The sequence below is a fragment of the Desmodus rotundus genome, chromosome 5 (assembly GCF_022682495.2).
Source record: "Desmodus rotundus isolate HL8 chromosome 5, HLdesRot8A.1, whole genome shotgun sequence".
Lineage (NCBI taxonomy): Eukaryota > Metazoa > Chordata > Mammalia > Chiroptera > Phyllostomidae > Desmodus > Desmodus rotundus.
Genome location: NC_071391.1, coordinates 29860466 through 29883858, shown reverse-complemented (window position 1 = coordinate 29883858; position 23393 = coordinate 29860466). Strand labels below are relative to the sequence as shown.

The 23393-nt window shown below is 38.3% G+C and overlaps 1 protein-coding gene across 4 annotated transcripts in view; it reads left to right on the top strand.

Annotated features, from left to right (window-relative positions):
* Nucleotides 1–8676, top strand: part of ANO5 (anoctamin 5) — a 73158-nt gene extending 64482 nt beyond the window's left edge. For all 4 annotated transcript variants that reach the window (XM_053925233.1, XM_045194288.2, XM_053925232.1 and 1 more), the window contains 4 exons: nt 464–669; nt 2298–2476; nt 3797–3902; nt 6569–8676. In XM_053925233.1, coding sequence (XP_053781208.1) covers nt 464–669; nt 2298–2476; nt 3797–3902; nt 6569–6790 — 713 coding nt within the window. In that variant the 3' untranslated portion in view covers nt 6791–8676. The remainder of the gene's footprint in view (nt 1–463; nt 670–2297; nt 2477–3796; nt 3903–6568) is intronic.
* Nucleotides 8677–23393: the final 14717 nt, after the last annotated feature.

Sequence of the window (23393 nt, the reverse complement as noted above, 5' to 3'; positions counted from 1 at the left end):
ATGGAGAAGCCAAAGAGCTTATATGTATGACCCATGGACATGAACTAAGGTGGGGGAATGATAGTGGGAGGGGGGGATACAGGGTGGAGAGAAATAAAGGGGAGAAAAAATTGGACAACTGTAATAGCATAATCAATAAAATATATTTAAAAAAATAAAAGACTGTGTTTTAAGAAGTATATCTTATCTAACAAGAATAAATGCTTCTTTAGATGAGCAGATCTCAAAAGAAGCAGCAAGTGTGGAACTGAGCCATGTGTGCCCTGTTTCTCCTTCCTGTTTTAGCAAACAGCTAAGTCGCTGCTTCTCACGGGGAGGAGACGTGGGCAGATGGAAAGAGACCTGGCGTGTTTTGCTGGTGTTGATCCTCCCAAAATGCGGGAGGTAGCAGGAGCTGGGCAGGGTGTTCCCTCTTTTCCCCTCCACGATAATGAGTTCGAAATTTTTTCTTTTCTCCCTGCAGTAATCCAATTCGGATTTGTTACATTATTTGTGGCGTCTTTTCCTTTGGCTCCTCTTCTTGCTCTCTTGAATAATGTTATAGAGATCCGAGTGGATGCCTGGAAACTTACTACTCAGTACCGGAGACCTGTGGCTGCTAAAGCTCATAGCATAGGTGTTTGGCAAGACATTCTCTATGGAATGACTGTTATTTCTGTTGCAAGTAACGTAAGTGGACCTGTTTCAGTGGGTGACTGTATTTTGTTTTCTTGGGGATTGGGAGATGTGAATGATGTTTAACTCAATTTCTATTTATGTTGACTTCACCATGGCGACAGTCTAAGAAGATAAAACATTCCTAAACTTTAATTCACTAAACAACATAGAGAAATTGTTGACATAGAAACTCAGAAAAACAAGGAAAATTTTAAGATCATCCACAAGGAAAGCTGTAGGATCACTCTCATTAAAATACCACAGTATAGTTTCATAGCATGTGGCAAAGGAGACAGGAAACAAGTAATGGTATAAAGATTTGAACAGTACAATTAAATCTTGATTATACGTAAAGTTGTATACAACAAACAGAATACACAGCATTTACCTGTTATGTCTGTGGATCACTAAAAATAGAAGTAAAAATAGATTCCTCAAAGCATTAATTTTATAATGCACATTCACCTAAAATAGTATTATAAAAATTAAAGTTGATAATAAGGTACTCAAAAAGAATAAATAAACATTTCACATTCACACTTCTAAGTCAACTTCATTATATAAAGAGGAAGTTATTAAAAGGGAAACCTATAGGAATCAGCTAAAATCACTGGTACAGAAAATTTATAGCAATAAATGCTTTCATGATTAAAAAAGAAGAAACTAACTTAAGAAAGTAAGGAAAAATGTAAGCTAATCAATAGAAAGTAGTAAGAATTACTAAAGATATACACAGGAATAATCTAATTAGAAAACAAACAAAAAACAATATAATTGCTAAGTAAATCAAGAATTGGCTCATTGAAAAGACAAATAAAATAACCAAAACTCCAAAAATCTCAAACAAGTAAAAGAGTAACAAGGTGCAGGTGAGAAAATTGAGAGACTAGTATGTACGTATGTATTTCAATTAAGTTTTAAAATCTATTTGCAATTACTACTTTTTTAGAAAATAAGAACTGCCAACATTTATTCGGTGATAGAAAAACTGAATAGACCGGTAGCTATAGAAGTAATATTAAAAGGTTGTTTTAAAATCTACCACCCACTTGTAGGTATCAGAGCCACGTGGTTTTAAATTGACTTATCTAACCTGAAGGAAACACACTGTTTATACTATTTAGAGCTTTAGAAAGGATGGGAAAATACCCTTCTTATGAAATCAAATACTGAAATTAATTGCACTGACCCGTGTGAAATTTACTAGCTCAGGGTCTTCTATCCCTCCCTTCCCTCCCCACCAACCTCCCCCCCACACGCAGGCCTGCACCCTCGGTCCTAGCACATGGAGTTGGTCCGGGCAAATGAATCTGGTTAAAGACAGTGGAACTGTGAATGAAACAATGACAAATGCAGAAATAGAGAGGTGTGGTGGGAAGATCTTGGTTTTTGGCAACAGACACACTCAGGTTCCATTTTCAACTTAGTCACTTTCTAACTATGAAATCTAGGACTACTAGTCACATGCTGTAAATGAGGCATTTCATGTTTCAGGCCAAAGACTCACATATTCATACGATTAATAATAGCATTTTCATCATTTTGCATCCATGTAGCACAAGGAACTGAGCAATACAAGTCAGGCATTTTTCAGACTACGTTGTTAGCTCGTGATCTCCCTCTTATTTTATCCTTTTTAGGCTTTTATTGTGGCATTTACGTCGGACATCATTCCTCGTTTAGTTTACTACTACGCCTACTCGACAAACTCCAGTGAGCCGTTGAAAGGCTATATCAATAACAGCCTGTCGGTTTTCCTGATAGCTGATTTACCAAACCACACTGCGCCTTCGGAAAGACGGGACTTCACCACTTGCAGGTTTGCTCCTGTTTCCTTGGGTGTTAATTTGGCCTTTGACTGTATTTGTTTTGTTCTTTATTTCCATCTGCCTTGCAATGTAAAGGATTTACGTTGGGCAGTACAAATCCTGGATGAATAAAGTGCATCGGCTCTGGAATTCACACATTGTAAGATTCTGATTTGGAAACATAGAATGCCCCAAAGTAAGAGAACATTATGGTAAAGATAACATCGATTTTGAGTTGTCTCTTATTTTCTAAATTTATTGGAAATATTTCTCAGCAACAAATGCCCCCAAATTGTGATATGTATATACCATACAGCATAATTGTATTATGTATGCATTTAATCTACTTGAACTGAATTATGTGTCATGAGAAAGAAATAAAAATATGATCAGTTCACCATCCATCCTACTTAAAGGGTTTCATGCAGTGAGTGTGAAATTGGATTGTAAACCCACTCTTTCCCCACTTAGTGCCTCATGTACTGTGAAGATCCTTTTAGTCTAGGACTTAAAGATTTTATGTGCATGTAAAATCTGTATATAATATGTATATGTTTATATTTTATTAGATAGGTAGATAGACAGACAGAGATGAAGAAAGAACGAACATCAAGGCCCCTTAATTTAAATCTCGAACCAGTGTTTTCATCTTGGATGCCAAAAAAGAAACTGCAGACTGTTGCAACACAAGCAGACAGAAGCGTTGCCATATTTGCATCTAGAGGAATCATAGCGTAGTCTTTGAGAGTATGGTCACTTGTATCGTATTTCTTGATGTCATCACCAGACTAAAACTCTGAAGATTATCAATCTCTAGCAGCTTTGTAGAAAACAATGAGCTCACAAAGTTGAGCGCTAAGAACACTTAGGATAGTAAGGATACCAGCAGAAGGATAGTAAGAAAAAAAATGCCCTGCCAGATAAGTCAAGAAAAAATAGAATTTCAAGAAAATAGAATGTCAAGTTTTATTCTCAAAAGATCAAATAAGATGAGGATTAAAATGTCCCTTCCATTTAATTAAAGAGTCAGCTGGTTTCACTGCGGTGACAGATACAACTAACTGTGTTAAGGAGTGGGAAGAGAGGGAATGGAGGTAGCAAAATTTGGCTTTGACGGGCAAGAGAGAAGTTGCACTTGTATTTCCTGCTACCTCTATACTGTACATCAACTACATTTGGCCATAATTTTTATTTGTGTTATAACACAGAGAAATGTTTGAAGGTAGCAATTATCTTACTTAGATTTGACTTTGGAGGTTAGCTGAAAGGAGTAAGAAGTTATGCTAGGTCTCTCTGAAGCGCTCGCTAATTTTTGTATTTCTGTTTTCCAGGTATAGAGATTACAGATATCCCCCCGATCACGAGCTGAAGTACTTTCATAATATGCAGTTCTGGCACGTCCTTGCTGCCAAGATGACCTTCATCATAGTTATGGAGGTAAGCCCTTCTTAACGTTCGTTCCTCTTAGCCTCTCTGCTCCCTTTGGTCGTACGTTTTTAAAGGCATCTGCTCAGCAGAAAATTGGCATTATCTCAGTCAATTGTTTTGACATATTTGTTGTCATAAAAAGCAGCATAGGGATGCAGTCAGTACAGTGATTGCCTACTATTCACTTACTATTGTTGAAGATATCGAAGACACAGGAAAAAAGAAATGTGGCCGCATCCCTTGAGGGTCAGGAAATGGGCAGAGAACCCACTGATTTTACGGCATACCTATTATATAATGGTTCCAGGGGCTATAATAATAACCTTGTAACGTAGACTTTATTATTAACCCTTGACAAATAAATCTCGGACTTAGTAAAATTAGGTGTTTGGTTTAGAGATGATCAGCTAATATTAAACCTGGGTTTTAATGACGGATGGCTCACTCCCAAGTGTCTGCTCTGTCCACTGCATATTCTGTTTCTCCCCCATGGGGTTTCTAGTACAATTACAGATGTAAGACAATAAAAAAGAACACATACAGAGGTGGTATTGGACTAAGATAGAAATTAAGTGTTTAAGTCACAAAACACGAAAGCCAATAAGGGAGAGATGAATCAGTGGGTGGCACTGTTTCCCTCTACAGTAAATCCCAACAATGGAAAAGTCCAATGCAAGCTCACACACAGTCTAATCAGTTTTTCCTTATTTTTATACATAAAAATAATTTGAAATTCAAATAATTTTACATGATAAAAAAGACTTCAGTCTTGTGTAATATTCCCCTGCATGTTTTTCTCTTCCTTCCTTCTTCTCTCTCCCTCCCTCTCTCTCTCTCTCTCTCTCTCTCTCAGTTCTTTATACATCACTCTTTCGTTCCCATATTTTTCATTACGTTTCATTCTAGTAAATTGCACTAGGAATCTTTTTCTGTTTGTTTTGTTTATTTTATTTGTTTGTTTTTTTGTTTTGTTTGTTTATTCATGATTCTTACGAATTTTTTTAACCATCCCAGGCTCTGACTCAGCATCTTTCTGGGACTTCTCTTCACCTTCTCTTGTATTAAATACTATATTTTCTGCACTCTACGTTTCTCCCATTTTTGGATTGCTAGCTTATTTTAATGAAACGCATCATCCTGTAATCTGCTGAGGAAAATTATGGGCCATCAATTTTTGAAAACTTATATATTAAAAACTTCTTTCATTATAGATGATTAATAGGCATACAGTTCAGGATTGAAAGTCATTTTTCCTGAAAAATTTTCAGCCAACCTTATTTAGGTATTCCTGAAATGACTTAAGACATTGCTCTATTTTCTGTCACTTTCCAGTGTTGTAAAATGCGATGCCTGTCTGATTCCCCAGTCTCTGTGATCTTTTTCTATGTCAATAATCTTTGGGAATTCTCTCAATAGTCCTTCTCTTATGACATTTTACACGGCAGTGTCTTTATATTGGGCCATACTCATTGTTGTGGATAGTCACTAAACCCTGTAGGTCTGAAACATACTTACCCTTCAAGTTAAGAAAGTTTTCTTAGCTTGTTTTTTTGATAATTTCCTCCTTTTCTCTAGTCTATCTTTCTGGGACTTCTGTTATTCAGATATTATACTTCCCATTTTGAAATTTTAATTTATGATTTTTCTTTCCTATAAATAGATGGATTCATATCTTTGTCTTTTTATTCTACTCTTCTTCTGCTCTGTTCATTACTCTCACTCATCCTAGTTACTGTTTTTGTGTTTCAGTCTTTTTCTTTCATGTGAGATACTTGCTTACATTTTTATTTGGTGGTTCTTGGCAATCTGTTCATATTGAAGAGTGAAGCAATGAGAGACAAGTATAAGGTTTATATTCATACCCAAGGAATGTTGCTACATCTACAGATGGTAGAGAGGTTCTGGAAATTCAACTGCTCCTTATACATATTTTTAAAAAGATTTTATTTATTGTTTTTAGAGAGAGGGGAAGAGAGGAAGAAAGAGAGAGAGACATCCATGTGTGGTTGCCTCTCCTACGCCCTGTACTGGGGACCTGGCCCACAACCCAGGCATGTGCCCTGACTGGGAATCCATCCCAGGACCCTTTTGTTCGCAGGCCGGCGCTCAGTTCACTGAGCCACTCCAGCAAGGGCCATCCTTATACAATTTTTTAACTAATCCTCTTGTTTTCAGCTCCACCCACACATGTACCCTCAAAGTTGTTAGTACTTTCTTTCCTGAGCTTTTCTAATGATCTAAAACAAAATTGGCTTTTGTCTTACCGGTTTCTACCATTACCACATCACCAAGTGCAAGTTTAAGTGCCAGCTTCCTTTGCTCTGGAGTCTGTTATTATCACTGTCCCCTCCCTTTTCTTTTTGTCTTTGTGAGTTACATCATTTTTTAAAATTCATTTTTAAATATTTTACTGGTTTTCAGAAGGGAGCATAGATAAATGGTATGTTCAATAACCACGTTCAACTTCAGTATCTCTGTTACATATTTTAGAATATACTTATCTATTTACTGTTGGTCTTTAGAGGAAAGTTCCAGGACAGGGATATCTTTTTTATTTTCTTTGTACCTCGTGTGTCAAGCATTGTTTTTTGAGTGTATGAAATGATTTATAGGAACTTCCTGCTGAACACCTGACAATTCTAACAGTGTTTTTGATTTTTTTATGTTTTTTCCAGCACGTTGTGTTTTTAGTTAAGTTTTTGTTGGCCTGGATGATCCCTGACGTTCCGAAAGATGTTCTGGAGAGAATCAAACGAGAGAAGCTAATGACTGTCAAGATCCTCCATGACTTTGAGCTTAAAAAATTAAAAGAGAACTTGATAGTTGGTTCTAACGAATTTGCCAAGGAAGTCATGATTCAGGAAAACAAAGCACAGCTGGCTAAATCAACAATCTAGTCAACAAAATGAGTAAGCAGCTGGTTGCCTGTCTAGCGTCACATTTTCCGTGGGTTAGGGCCAGAGGCCAGAAGCTATGTGTCAACTTTACCCCTTCTCCTTGTTGTTCTTTTTTTTTTTTTTCTAAGTCAGTGTTTTTGTACATTTTTATAGAGGCTAACTTTGTGAGGTCAGAAGAGAGCCATTTGTCTGCTCCATTGGCTGGGCCCTTCCTAGGTGTTGTTTTCTGGGATTCTAGAAATGACTGTTAAAAGTGCATGTGGAATCAGAATACGGAAAATCATGGAATGTTGCAGTTTGTATTAAACACTGGATTTGGGCTGTCCCGTCACTTTCCAGAGAATCTGCACATTTTCATGGTCTTCTCCTGGGTTGTTTGGTATCTCTTTCCCATCCAGGAAAATATTGGGGCAAAAAGAAAAGAAGTGAAGGGGCCTAATGAGCTATATTTACCCTGCAATGTTAGACTATGCAAATGAGAAACCAAAGTCAGATGACATAAGGGAACTCACATATTAAATATACTGGGTGAATACCATGGTGAGGGTTTGTTTCTGAAACCGTCCTGAATAAGTTAGACTTCCATCAGAATCCCAGATAGCCCTTCCAGGTACATGCAAAATTGATTTTTCAAGAGACTGAACATTTGGGTTTCAACAAAAGACTAACAACTCAGTTCTTTAAAGATAACATTTTGGGGAAACATAATTTCAAGACCGGATTATCTTATCTGGAAAAAAGCATTAAGAAGTTATTAGATTGCTTCAGGTCTTTGAGTAAATGAAAGCTATTATATAGCAGCAAATGTCTCTTCTTAGCAGTTAAGGAATGTAAGACAAGGCACACTGATAATTTATTGACCTTAATGTAAAAAAATTGTTGAATTATTTTAAAAATTACTTGTCTTCTGCAGTGACTTTTTGCATCATGAAGCTTGTTTGAGCATTAGCTATTTGTTTAAGTTAGGTACAAGTTGTTTATGAAATTTTCTTTCTTTGTTTACAGCAGTCTCAAATCTTTGAACGCATTTGCAGTCTTTTGTATCGATTCACCCCTTTACACAATGCTCTGTGCCTTGTCCCTGTGCCTTTGACGCACAAGCAGCTGCTGATTTGATGTGATGTAACATCTCAAATGTGAGCGTGCTTTAGAGAAATTGTCAGTTGAACATCAATGACAGAGTTTAACGCCAAGAGTGGATGAACTAAGAAAGAATGAGGTGATAGATTTGACAGCTAAGTTTAAAAAAATCTTTGAATTATTTCTCAGGCCAATAGCACATGTATGCTGGTTCTTATTCTTCTTTCCCTTAAAAAATTCTTTATATATATTATATATATTTTTAACATTATAGAGTGAGAGATACATTTCAATTATATATTATTTGAATCTCTAGTTTTAAATTACATGTTAGTTCCAAAAAAATTAGTGTTAATTGCATATGAAAGAGGAAACTTCATCGTAGTTTTCTAAAAGTAGTGTTTCATTATTTGATGCTGATATATTTTTATGGAATTGTCACTATTAAGTGTATGGCAGGCAGTATTACATAACGATCAGTGTTAAGTGTTTAGATCTGAGGATTATGAATTTTATAAGGCTATGAGACAGTGATCCCACTATTGGTAGTAATGATTTGGCATCCATCATTTTCACAGATCTTGTGAACATTTTTGTGTAATTTGACATGATCTCATTCTTGAAACATGGTTTCACGTGTAGAGAAGATACTTTTCTTGAGAAAACCAGTCAGTGTTACTGTGAAAGAAGCCATAGATATGTAGTATGTTTGGCTCGTTAAATGAAATTGAATTACTACAACGTTATACATTGTGCACAGCTCATACTGCTTCCTTCTTGGGTGCTAATAAAAATAAGAATGTGGATGTTGGCTTCCTATAGCTTTTAATTTTTATGGCCATCAGTATTTATAGAGCTTGATTATAAGAAAATGAAGACATTTATCTCACAAAGTTGTCTGTTCGTTGCAATCTTAAACCAACTCAAGTGTTGGATTTTTAGGATGTATGGAGGGTAAGAGAGGAAGTAGTAATTTTAAAATAAATTAATAGTTCTTATGACTCATAGATATTTTTCTTTTAAAATATTATTGATAATTGTATCCGTGTTTTTTCTACCAAGAAGTTTCTCCTAGTTTCACAGATTTTAAAATGAAATACAAGTATCCATCACTATTCTAAAAGTTCGCTAGCCCACGTCCAAAGCCAAATCAATTCAGATGATTTGTCCTACCTAATTAAACCCACTTGTTATTATGGGAGGACTGAATTAAGAGCAGCATCTGACTATCAAGTGTAAGTTGATACTTATCTGCATGACAGATGTTTTTATCACCCAATCAAACCCATAGTTACTTTTTCAGAAATGGTCCAGGAAACATTTGAGATTTTATTTAAAATAATTTTACGTGAAAAAGCTGAAAAATACATAACTCTTTTCAAATGTCATCTCTTATCCTTGTCTTCATCAGTTTTTCTTTGAACACAAGAAGCAGAATCCACTTCAAAACATTTGTTTTAGAGTAATCCATCAAAAAGGGAATATTTTCATTAAATGGAATGCTGCTTTATTTTGCTGCATCTCATGACTCCTGGATTTAACTTTCTCCTTTTATCTAAACCATTAAGCAGTTATCAAGGTGAAGAAGGAAAGAAGATGATAAACAAGAGGAAGAAGGAGATAAGAGAGTTCTTTCCTTATGAACTGTGCGAGTTTCCACAGGGAGATGGGTTGTCAAGGTGCAGCTGTTAGGGGGAAGAAGAAGGTCTCTTTCCTAAGCTGTGTACTGAGGGTGCAAGAAAAGCCAAGAAAGTTCAAGTTGGAAACCATTGTGTGTCAAAGGGAAAAGTGATTCCAAGTGATTTTTGTAGCATCAGATGCTATGTGTAGCCCTGGATCTCTGTTGATTGACTCCAGTTGAGGGAAAGGAATTTTCCCCGCTTGTGCAAAAGGGGAGTCAACTGTCTTTGAAAGGACCTCTCTACTAGTGCTTTTAATTAGCAACAGTTGTTATCTCTTTAGATAAAGTTATTAAGAAAAATAGCATTGAAAGAAGTACCATTGACCTGGCTTACAATTCTGCTACCATGGTTTACTATAAGTTTCATATTATTTTTTCTAGACAATTATTACTCTTCTCCTTTATGTATAATATCAGTTAAGTATATCAGTTATTCTACCATTATGTAAAAATGTGTGATAATATTTTAAAAGTAACATGGTTTAATGTGTGTGAGATACCTGCTTTCATCCCCCCAAAATATTTAACTAGGTGTGTCTTTCCTGTAAGTGAATATATGCCATGCTGTTAACCAAGAAAATAAGTTTTGCTTTTTCTTTTTTCTTCCAATTTGTGTGTGTGCAAAGAAGTCGCTATACAGGGAAAGTTGCTCCAAAGTAATAAATCTCAGGAGATTCACATTTGCTACATTTTGACGTGAGCTCAATTTGTTCTTAGAGTAAAATGTTAATATACTTTTTTCTGAATTTCAGTGTTCTAAGAGTTTTTACATCATTTTTTATTTAGGGACATTAAAATGCATTATATGTAACATGTTTAAGTCACAAAATTACATGTTTGTTATATTTAAAGATGCAAATTCCTTAAAATAGAGGTTGGATGGCCCAGAAAAACTGGATGGTAGTTTTGTTTTGCCTCTTTTTCTATTTTGTGAGGTGACAGAGGGGAATAGAAAGGCCCAAGGACATAAATAACATGTTAAGATATTTTCTAAAGTTTTTCTAGTCTTGTCTTGACCAATAGGAAATACACAGCTACCTTCATTAGACTTGGCTGGGCAGCTTGTGAGAAGTGAGTACCCCTGAGCCCTCTCCTAGGTCTCTAGGATCAGACTGAAACTCTGGGAGAGGAGCTATAAAAAAAGTCTTCAGGATTACCTTTTGGGGGCGAGAGACTGATAAAAATTTCACAAAAATGCCAAATTCCCTAGCCTCAGTCATTCCTGAGACAAAGTCAAATATTCATTTACCACTCCAACCCATCAGGGAAGTATGCCAGCTCGTGCAGACTCAGGATTTCCAAGCCTGTAGAAGTTGCCAGTCCTGCAGTGTGCAGCAGCAGTGGAAGCCTTATACCTTCAGAGCCCCAGCCCTGTAGTTTCTACTTAAAGAGAAAGAGGATAAGATAAAATCTGTTCAAGAAAAGAGAAGTGCACACAGGCCAGAAATTAAGGTGAATACATCACAGTCTAAGTATTTAAAAGAACAAATAGTCGTGGCTGGTGTAGTTCAGTGGATTAGGCACGGGCCTGGGAACCAGAGGGTCACTGGTTCAATTCCCAGTCGGGGCACATGCCTTGGTTATGGGCCAGGTCCCCAGTTGGGGGCGCGTGAGAGGCGACCACACACTGATGTTTCTCTCCCTCTCTTTCTCCCTCTTTTCCCCTCTCTTTAAATAAATAAATAAATACAGTCTTTTAAAAAAAAGAAGAACAAATAGATTCTTAGGATTTAATCAGGACAACAACGCTACTATGAATATTGTAAAGGATTTGGCACAGAAAAGAGGCCTTTTGAAGTTGTGGGAGGAACTGGGAAGTAATACTTGAAGGGTCAGTGAAAAGACCCTGCAGCTTTTGAGAAACACGGCCATGCGTGGACAGATTGAGCTGATGCAGATACCCCAGTGCGGACGTGAGTCTGGGAAGGAAAGCTATCGAAGAAGTCTGGGGAAAGCTGTTGCTGCTGTGTAGCTACTTCTGAGAGTCTGCAGCCACACTCCACTTATGGGCTTGGGGCCACTGCTGATGAGGAAAACCTAGACATTGAGTGGAAAAGAGTGACGACAAGCTGGACCCACTGGATGCTTCCCTTTCTGTCCATCTTTCACCATATCTGGCCTCAAAGACCTTCAGAGATAAATAGCGGCAGCTTCACTTCTATCTTCCTCTTGCAAATCTAACCCGACACCGTGTAAGAAAAAGACTAATGGTAATGCGACTCTGGCTTAACCAAGCTGACACAGGACAAGATACAAATTTTTTGACTGTTTATTTTGAACATGATTAAAAATCAACTTAATTTGCTTTCATAGAGTATTGTACTAAATAACTGAAAAATAACATTTCTTCTCAGGCATATTTTAAACATTGGCAAAAATCTGACCAACTATCAGGCTATTAAAAAAAAACAAACTCAGCAAATTTCAAACAAGTAAATCAGATCATTTTCTCTGACCACAATCAAATGAAACTAGAAAACAAGAAGATAGCTAGGAAAATAATGTAAGAAATTTTGAAATAACATATCAAAAAGTTAATCAACATGGAATTTTAAAGATAATTTTCATTACATGGTATCAAATACACTGTACAGCTCAAATTTTGTGGGCACACTGAATACCTCTTGAGGGTTGTTTTTAGGGGAAATGTATGGCCTTTTAAGTTTTTAAAGAGAAAGAAACAGGACAAGCATCAAGAGAAGTTACAGAATGGTAATGTAAATTTTAAAAAAGGAAGGAAAATCAATTTTGAGGAGGAGAAATTCATGGAAAGCATCAGAAAACATTGTTCTTAATGTAACATGTTAGATTTACCCCTTTCATAATTAGAAACGAGAAAATACACTTTCAGGAATAATACCGTGAGCTTTGTTAAGACCATTGAAGCCCTGAAAGCAACTAGAAAAATTGGCTAAGATGTTTTTAAAAATTAACTGAAAGTATCAGAAAATTATAAGGCACAGACAGACATGGCCATATATTGGGTTGGCCAAAAAGTGCATTTGGTTTTTTCTATAAGATGGCTGTAATAGTGCTTAGTTGTCTTTAACTTCATTCACAACAATTTTGTTAGGTTATATTGTGACAGCTGTCATATCAGCACGCATTAAAAAAAACATCAAAATTGGTGAATTTTTGTGTAGCCATTTTAATGTTGAAGGTGGAAGAAAATACACATTTTGAGCATATTATGCTTTATTCAAGAAAGGTAAAAATGCAACTGAATGCAAAAAAAAAAAGGATTTGTACAGTGTACAGAGAAGGTGCTGTGAGTGAACAAACGTGTCAAAAGTGGTTTTTGAAGTTTTTACTGGAGATTTCTCGCTGGACGATGCTCCATGTTTGGGTAGATTAGTTGAAGCTGATAGTGATCACTTGGAGACATTAATTGAGACTAGTCAACATTATACCATATGGGAGATAACTGACATACTCAAAATATCCAAATCAATAAAGTTGTTGGTAAAAATGAATTGATGTGTCTTATTTTACGGAAAAAACTAAGTGGACTTTTTGGTCAACCCAATAGAACCAACATCTAGGAAAAGCGAGAAAAAACAGAGGTAAGCCTGCATTTGTGGCTGTAAAATAAACACTTGAAAAATACTAAGAATTGTTAGTAATCAGGGAAATACAAATTAAAGTCACAGTGAGATACCTTTGCCCACTTTCTGGAATGGCTGAAGTAGAACAAAGCTCTGTACCCAACGTTGGCGAGGATGAAGCTACTGGAACCCTCGTATGCAGTTGGTGGGAATATAAAATAAAATTGCCATTGTTTTGGAAACAGATCAGCAGTTTGTTTAAAAAGTTAAATAGGTACTTGCCATGTGACCTAGCAATCCCAAGAAAATAAGAACATAGACCTCAAAAGACTCATATTCAAATATTTACAGTGTTATTCGTAATGGCCAAAAACTAAACTTCAAGGTCTAGCAACAATAAGTGGATAAACAAACTGGTATATACATGCAAAGGAATAGAATAAGAAGAAATTAACTACTTACATTTGTAACAACATGGGTAAATATAAAAACTATTATTCTGAGTGAAAGAAGTCATTTACCAGAGTCATACACCAATAATAATGAAGTTCTAGGACAAACAATGGATCGAGGACACGGCCTGGTGCAGAGACAGGCAAAAGGCAAGAAGAAAGATTCAGGGATGAAGGAAATATTCTACTCCTGATCACGGTTGTTACGTGGGTATTCATTTGTCACTCATGCATCTCAACACTTCAGATGAGTGACATCTATATATGTCAGTGGCACTAACTAAAATTTAAAAAATCCTGAAGTAGATATCATGGAGCATTAAATACATAATCTTAAGTCTCCCTGCTAGTATTTGGCCAAGCCGGGCTTCAGATCTGTGTTTCCGATTCTTAAATTGGTACTCCTAATCAAAACAGTAACCAATATGAAGGATCGTGTAGATGGACGAAAACGTCTGCGGGCCCAGAAAGTATCTAAATCTGTCTTGGTCCATACGGTAGAAACTGTGGTTCTCATAAACAGCAGTTTGGCGATGACAGTGCCGCAGAGTCGGTGCTGCAAGAGCAGTGTGTGCTCTTCCACCCGTGCCCCTGCGGCAACCAGGGTGCTCGTAGTTCAGGAGACAGTCACGCGGCTGCACCCGGTAGCTCCAGGCATCCACACTTGTCCAATGAATGGAACGTAACCTATTGAGTGCCTACCATTTAAACACGTTTCGTTCTTATGTTGTTCCTGTATTTGAAATGTTATCCCATTGAACTAGCGAAGAAATTTAGAAGTAAACGAACCTACCCAGGTATTGCTAATAAATGCCAGAGAGAGGATTTTTTTATTTTTATGAAAATACATTTTATTCAACCAAAAATCAAAATATTAATGACAATGACATACAAGGCCACATCATCATGCCAATCACTCCGTTATCTGCGTTATTTTTGTATCTTTAATAATGAACAATGCATTCGTCATGTTTTCGTTGCTGACTTACTGCACAAGTACTTGGAAATCAACCTACAGCTGACCCTTGAGCAACACAGGACGGAACTGTGTGGGTCTGTTTCTACATAGATTTTTTTTCAGTAAGTGTACAGTCAGCACTCTGTGTAAGAGGATTTAGACTCGGGGCTAAATAAGACTGGCTCTTAATTACGATGCTAGAGTTTCCACTATGCGCCCACTTCATGTATTTGTATAGGAGGAATTTATGAAAAACAAAATTTAGTGATAAAGTTCCAACATTATCTTCTGGTAGAGCAGGTGGTTTTAACTGATGGCACTTCCCATCCCTGAAAACTTTCTCTGTCCCTAGGCTGAGACCCTTTCAGTCTTTTATTGTGACTCTATTTGTCACAAAATTTTTCTAAGAATACTTCTAGACCCACTCCAGCACTCTGGCAAAACCCAGCCTTTCTTAGAAACTTCAGGCCCTGGCTGGAGTAGCTCGGCTGATTGGAGTGTCATCCCACAAAGCCGAAGGTTTCCCCCTCTCCATCCCTTCCCCTTTCTCTAAAAAAAAATAGATAAACGTTTTCTTTTAAAATAAACTTCATTGCTAGAGTAGTGGGGATCAGAAGGGAGAAAGGTGCTTTTGCTTATGTGCTGGGCACTGTGCTAAATTAAGCACTTTACATGTCATGTACTATTTCTTTTATCTGCCAACCCAATTTTGTAAAACAGGGATGGCTGTCTACATCATATGCAAAGAAATGGAGGCTCAGAGGGATAAAGTAACTTCTCCAATCTATAACAATGGAGCCAATGTTTTTTTTCTTTCTTTCTTTTAAACCTGCTCAGAAGTGAAATGAATTAGCTGCTTTAAAAAAAAAAAAAAAAGTTTACATGGCTGCAGATTTCAGTCGCAACGCAAATGATTTGTGAAGGCTGTCCTGGAAGATTCATGATGTACTGGGTTGACATACTGGGTCAGAAGTGATTAGTTTTTATTCTCACAAACAGTGTGAAAATAGGAGGCAGGATGCTAGAGAAAGCAAGTTAAGGGGAAGCAAAGATACTAACGGGCTGTGGTACAGGTGTCTGCAGGTTCCACACACCACGAGACCCAACTGCAGCTTGTCAGCAGCAAATGGCTTGGGTGAGTCTGATGCATCACGGATCCTGAGAGAGCAGGGCTGGACATGTGGGCATGGGATGTCTGTATCACCTGTATCCCTGCAGCAGGGAGACTCCAGGCTAAGGGAGAAGTGAGCTGGAAGCACTGTGCTTTGCTGATAGTCTCTTGTCTTGGCAGAATGTTCTTTTGGGGAAGATACAGGAATCGCTAACATATTGAAGGGAAATAATTGCAAGGGCTAGCTGAAAGAGTTTTTAAATAAGATGACAAATGGGATTTCACTTAAAAATAAATAAGGTAATGTGTGTCCTTAATCACTTGCTTTTCATACTTTTCATATGCAGTTTAGATTAATCTTTTCTTTTTTATATCCTATATTATTTGTGCTCCTTTATCTTTTTTCTCTTACTCTTTCCTTCTTCATTTCCTTCCCTTAACTCCCTCCCCCGCTTTTTTCTTTTCCTCTTTTAACCATCTGCTCTGAGCAACCCAGTGAAACTTACCCCCTATAACTGTCTCATTCCTTGTTTGGAGGAGACAGACAATGTTCTAACCTATTTCTTCTAGGACCGATTCTGCAGAGTCAGGATGTAAGGTTTCAAAGGAACAAAAAAGATGATGTAATTCCTTTGTTGTACAGAAACCTGTGCTGCAGCAGCAACTATCCACCAGATTTCACATAGTAATTTTTAACCATTTTCAGGTAGTTTATGCCTTGAGTTTATCAATATATTCAAATATAATATCTTTACCCTCATATTTTATTGAAATTTTAACAAGCAATTAATATGAGATGGAATCATGAAAAAATATTAGAAAACAGTTCAAAAAAACAGATGAATAAAACTTGGTGGGAAAAGGAGACAGGATGTCCAAGGAAATTCAGGCTCAATCCTGGTCGGCACGTCAGTCCGCATTATTGTCAGAGAAAGGAAGTCACACACTACGGGGTGAGAAAAAGCAGGTTACATGAACAGCACGATTAACAGGAGCCCATTTCAGTTAAGACAGCTACTTAACCGGGGTATAATGGCCTCACACTAGACATTTATTATCTCAGGCACAAGAAGTCTTAACAGGTAGGCACTTCCAGGCCTTGCTCATTGTCTTAATTATACCAGCAAAACCACCAGCTCATTTTTCCTTCCACTCTGTCATCCTTTACTGTTGGTTTTTATCCTCATTTTCATCATTTCATGTTAGGTCTCTATCTCTAATTGTCATGGTGGTACTTGGAGCAGCAAGAGGGTGTATTAGACAGGAACCTTAGCTCAAAACAGTAAATTCACTCGTGCTGGTTTAAGCTTAGAAGTAATTCACGGTGAACTTTTACCAGCTCAGGAAACCATTGGAAGGGTGGGGGGAAAGACCTTCAGTTCAGCATCTAGGAGGAAATTTCAAAATCTGACTGCAAAACACACCTGGAACTTCAGCCACTGCCACTACTTCCCACTACATTCCAGAAACTCGGTTTACTGAAACTGCAGTTAACCACCTGCATTGACAATGTCAGCCTAGCCCATAGGGTCACAAATAACCCAGGTTTGCTGGGCCCTGAACGGAGACACAAGACTTTTAGTGGCAAACTGTGAAAGCCCTGGGCAAACCACCACTCGGAAACGGCCACCATTACCACGGAGGATGCCCAAATCCAGGTACCTCAACCACTGATGCTCTGCCATAACAAATGGGAACTCGACGGTGCTGCACTTCAGGTCGTCCTTACGAGGGTGGTGGGCCAGTGGGCCCGGGCAGTCAGTCCGGTTAACAAGGTCCTCACTTCTGTATCAGGCAATTTGAAAGAGGGTGGGCTGGTGGGCCGTCGTATGTCAGGGTCTGCTTCCCAGGCTGAGGGGCCGTGGCTAACCACAAATGTCAGTGGGGGAGCCAGCTCCGTGTCTGCCACAGGACACAGGTAAATCTGTACCTTTTCTGTGTTGACACCAAGTGTTGTCCGCAACAGTGATTTTCTTGCTGGGTTTTTTTTTTCTTCAAGAAAATGTCTGTAGATCATCAGTATCAGAATTGCCTTGAATTATTTTTAAATTCCTGATAGTTTAAATTTAGAATCCTTGACCCACCCTGGAAATATAAGTCACACGCCCTGGGAGACGAGGCCTGAGGGGAATGTGTCAGCACCCCCGCCAGGTCCCTGCAAAAGTAGATTAAAAAGCTGTGTGATTCACGACTCCCTTTAACAAGAAAGTGACGTTTCCACCAGAGTTTTAAACCGGGTCAGTCCGGTGGCAAGGCTGTGCCCCTGAATTGTCACCGTGCTGTAGAGGCAAGGCAGAAATAAGCATTGCATGGTCTTCCATGGGCGTATCTGTTCCAGAACACCGATCTATTCTCAGGGTAGTGAATGACGTTCTTTCAAATTTTAAAGCTGCCTTTATTGGGTTTTTCCCCCTAGACTGTAGAGAAGCACTTTAAAAGTACAAAATCCTGATGCGCTTCTAGCCCTCCTCACACGAAGGCACTGCTGCCTGAAGTCACACGTCACTGTTAAGGAACCAGACTTGCTCATCCTGATCTTTATCCCTGCCTTCCCAGAAGCCTTTTCTCCAGCTCCAAAAGACCCCCTCTCTAGGGCTAGAACCAAATGGAATTCTCCGAACTGTTTTATTTTAATTCTGGTTCTAAACGGGGTTGTAAAGGTCACAACAGAGGACATTATTTGGGGGCAGTGGTGTGGCAGCTCTTTCCTTGGGCTTTGTAGCTGCTTTGGTTCGAGAAACTCTCTAATGAGAACAAGGTCACGGGAGCCTATTGAACTGTTGTGCTGCTCTGCGGCAGAGACTGCATTCCTAGATTTGGCCAATGACCCGGCTCATTCATTCACTTACCCAGCTAGCTGCCAGAGACTAACAAATATATTAATACTAATTAGCAATGTTTAAACACAAGATGTGCCGGGCACTGTGTTTTATATACAAGATCTCGCTTAATCCTCACAGCATTTGCTGGAGGTAAGTAATGTGCTTAGAGCCGTTTCATGTGAGAAAACCGAGACTTCAGCAGATTAAGAAACTCACCCGAGGAGGATTCAACCCCAGGCAACCTGGGTCCTTATTTTACTAAAGAGAGTTCTTGTCCCTATGGAGTGTACAGCTCCATGGGGAGCCAGATATTAAATACTAATGACCTAAAATGCATTCAATTATTATTTGATGGAAATAATCATTATATGAGGTCTGTCCTGAAAAAGCCCAGCTATTGTTAATATAATGAGAATGGTTTGTGAGACATCCATGTAACCTGGCAGCCAAGGAGAGTGGACTGGAATGTGCATACGTGAATGATGATGTACTAGTCAGTGGTGGGTGGTAGATGCTGTTCAGTGAGCATGTGTGGCCGTCCCATTCAAATGACTGAGCGAGTAGAATAACGAATCTGCATCAAATTTTGCATTAAGCTTGAACATTCCTCTGCAGAAACTGGATGATTCAGGAGGCCTCAGCCATGGGCAACTGGTGATTGGCAGTTTTGTGACGACAACACGCCTGCTCATGCATCACATCTCGTGCAGAGTTTTTTTGCGAAAGATCAAATCACCCAGGTGACTCAGACCCCTACAGCCCAGATTTGGTGCCCTGTGACTTCTGGCTTTTCCCCAAACTAAAATCACCTTTGGAAGGGAAGAGATTTCAGGCCATCAGTGAGATTCAGGAAAATACAATGGGCAGCTGATGGCAATTGGGAGAACTGTGTGAGGTCCCAAGGTGCCTACTTTGAAGGGGAACTGAGGCATCCTCGTCCCATGCACAATGTTTCTTATATCTTATATCTTCTTCAGTAAATGTCTCCTTTTCATAGCATGTGGCTGGATACCTTCTGGACAGACCTTGTACAATTGTGTTAAGGACTGAAATGAGAGGTTGAGGACTGTTAGATTTTCTTGAGAATGTCGGAGAATGCCTCCCTGAGGAAGTGACACCTAAACCAAGATGCACCTGTTTCGAAGGGGTTATGTAAAAAGTGTGATGATCCTGAGCTTTTCAGGCGGAGAGACCTGCCCTATGAAAAGAAAAAAATGAAAGAAAAAGCCAACACTTATCGGTTGATTAATAACAACCAGACTATACTAAGTCTTTTATAAGGATTATCTCTTTTAACCCACACAGAAACTCTTTAAGATAAGTATTATTATAATCACTCATGCAGAAACTGAAACTGGGTGTAATTAGTAATATGACCAATGCCACACACCCAATAAAAGGAGGGCAGGGCCTGGATCTGTACGATCTAGCTGTAAAACACGTATTCTTCTTACCATTGTTATAAGTGAGAGGAAGCCTTATTCATGTTTGTTGTGGGTTGAATAGTGTCTCCCCAAAATTCATGTGAACCTGGACCTCAGAATGTGACCTTACATAGGCCATGACCTGAAATTTGGGCCTTGAGGTAAAATCACTCCTGAGTGAGGGTGGGCCCCACATCCAGCGACCACGGGCCTTGTAAGAAGAAAGGACCCAGAGACACAGAGAAGAAAACAATGTGACCACAGAGGCAGAGACCTGAGGGTCCTATCTCTAAGCTAGGGAGCTACAGGGATTGCCCATACCACTAGACCCCAGGAGGGAAACATGGGTGATTTCTCCCTCACAGAAAGAACCAATCCTACTCGCTTCTTGAGTTTGGACTTCTAGCTTCCTAAACTGTAAAAGAATAAATTTCTGTTATTTCAATGTCGTAATTTGTTATGACAGCCCTAGGAAACTAATGCAATACCCTTTGCCACAAGAGGAACCTATTAGTAAAGATTAGGAGGATTGGTTTATTCAGCTCTGTTTGCTGTTTATAGTGTTTGCCAGGTATTGTGGCAAGACTTACGGAAAGTGCGCATGATGCACATATGGGATCCACTTTCAAAGACTGAGTGGTAGAAAGAGACAAGCGTCATATAAGAAGTTTAGAGAAATAACGATAACCATGAATATAATGATTGCTCTCGCATATTAAGTACGCATGTGCCTGGCACGGTGAGAGGCGGCTTACATGCATTGTTCAGTTTAATCTGCTAACGGTAGCTACAACGTATTCCATTTAACAGATGAGAGTCTAAGACATGGTGAATTTTAATGACATTATCCACAGTTGTACATTTCTTCCAATGATATGGCTAGATCTCCATTTCCAGTGAGGGGAGAAGGGAAAGAACCTCATGAAAGAGAATGCATTTGATCTGGGTCTTTTGGGGTTTTTTTTTTAAGAAACTAAGGGACCATTAACCCTTGGTTTCTCTCTCTCTCTCTTTTTTAAAGATTTTATTTATTTATTTTAAGAGAGAGGGGAAGGGAGGGAGAAAGAGAGGGAGAGAAACATCAATGTGTGGTTTCCTCCTGCGCACCCCCTACCCAGGAGATGGCCCGCAACCCAGGCATCTGCCCTGACTGGGAATCCAACCGGCGACTCTTTGTTTCTCTGGCCAGCACTCAATCCACTGAGCCACACCAGCTGGGGCTGATCTGGGTCTTGAATGATGAGCAATGTGGACACTGGTGGATGGAAGGAAAGGGAAATGGTATTAGGTTGAGAGTGACGTTGTGGAAAATGGCAGAAGAGCCGGCAACGGGGCTTCTGTGAGTAACAGAGTATTCTGGTTCAGGGAGTGTGTACAAGGAAAAGTGGGAAATCGACTTGGAATGGTAGCGTCAGAACAGTCATTGGCCAATGAGCAGGTGTCAGGAAGAATGGGGAAAATTCCCTATAATATTAAATATTATAAGCAAATATTTTGAAGGCTTTAAAGAAGCTAGTATTTTCATCTTTCTAATATGTTGTTCTATAACTATTCTTATATGACCCTACCCCCTTTCCAGTGTTTTTTATTTATACTCTAAAACTTGGCTCTGTTAATCCATTTTTCTTTCGCTCATACGTTTATCCAACCAAATACATTTAAGGTGAGATAGCAATATCCTCTCTGTCGCAAGTCATGGAGACTCCAGCTTAAACTGGCTTAAATGTTAATTAAAAAGGATTAATTGACTCAAAAAGTAGGCAACTCAGTTTAGTTACAGAGCAGGTTTCAGGTGTGGTGTGACAGATCTCTGACGCTCTTTCTCCACGATATATGACTGAAAGGATTGGCGCTGAGTATCCGAAGAGTCTCAGTGAATGACCATGGCCTCTCTATTTACGCAATGAGACCTGCCGCCCACTGTGGTTCTCACCACAGCATAATGGTGTCTTTACCTTATCATAATCCCACCGGCAGGCGTGAAAAACTGTGTAAGTTGTGACACAACTTTTAAATACCAATGCATCTGCCACTTTATTCTTATGCTCGTAAAGAAGCCACACATAGAATATGAAAATCATTTGAAACACGTTTACCTGTTACCTTCAAACAATTTAAATCAACCTGCTTTAGGTCAGCCTTTTCAACACAAAGAAATGTTTTCCTTTTGTGACCACTAGAGGGCAGCAGTTAGAAAATATTTTTGGTCACCACTGTATTTCATTGTTTTTTGTTGTTACTGTTTTTACTTCTCCAAAATTATAATTACAGTATGCTTTCAGCAGCAAAATATTTTGTGTTCTCTAGGTGTTCTCAGCCAAGTGGGAGATTTCAATAATGTTACATGCTTTCCTTCAAGGACGACAGCATTTTACAGCCTGGAATGACAAGCATACGTGCCCAAAGGGAGACGAGAGTCAGTAACCCAGGGTGGTGAAAGCGAACAGGGATTGTCCAGGACCCAGAAATACACAGACATTTCAGCCAAGCATGATCTCATCAGACCTCCAAACTATGATATATTATTTGTCATTTAATCGATTTATTTTTCTCTAAAATACCTTTAGTCGTGGTGATCTCTGCCTTGGTCTTTTTCATATTGAAGAATATAATATTCCTTTTATTCATTTCATAAGTTGCATTTTTTCTATTCTTTATTTTCCCCAAGATTTCTTTATACAATCAAATATTTCATTTTAGAGAAATATTTTTGAGACTTAATGCTTTCAAAGTCCTTCTGTAGTTTATTTCATTACTCTATATATACAGTGTTGGATTCAAAAATAGAAAAACTGTTCTGACAATGAAAAGCAGTATTTGGTCTTCATTCACTTCAAACCTTGGACTTTTTCCAAGGCACAATGGCATGTAGTGAATAGGGTTTCTTTTTTCCTTGAGTACAAAACTACAGAACTGGAATTAAATGTATAAGTCTTTGCAATGATGAATTATACAGCATGAGATGTGCACAAATAGGACACACTGCAAATGTGATTGCACACATATATTTTTGGTAAGTAGATATATATTCTTAAGATTACAATGTATATCTATTTAAAACTTCCTGCTTCCAGTTTTTTAATCAGACAGAACACAGAGAAATCAGAAGATATTTTATACTAGGTCACTAAATATAGCAGTGGAGAGGATTAGATGTTATGTACACATATGGGTAAGACAAACTAAATTATTTCTCCTATCTCTGGCCCTCAAGAAATTGCATAATTATAATTTCTTGGAAATATCTCTGATGCTATCACTACAAAGTAAAGTCAAATGAAGCTGAACTAAAAACTGTCCCCTTCAAAACCATTGATAAGAAAAAAGGGGACAGACACCTCAACCTGGAAAAAATGCATGATCAATAGCATGTATATTGATTTAGAAATTCAAAGTTAAATAAAGCCATATTGTAAAAAAGCTTTTTCAAAGCAATTTTCTCTTTAAGAAAACTCTCTACATTTATTATCAAAGTTATAAAACTCTGCTGAATTAATTAGTTCACTTACCCAGAAAAAGACCAAACCCAT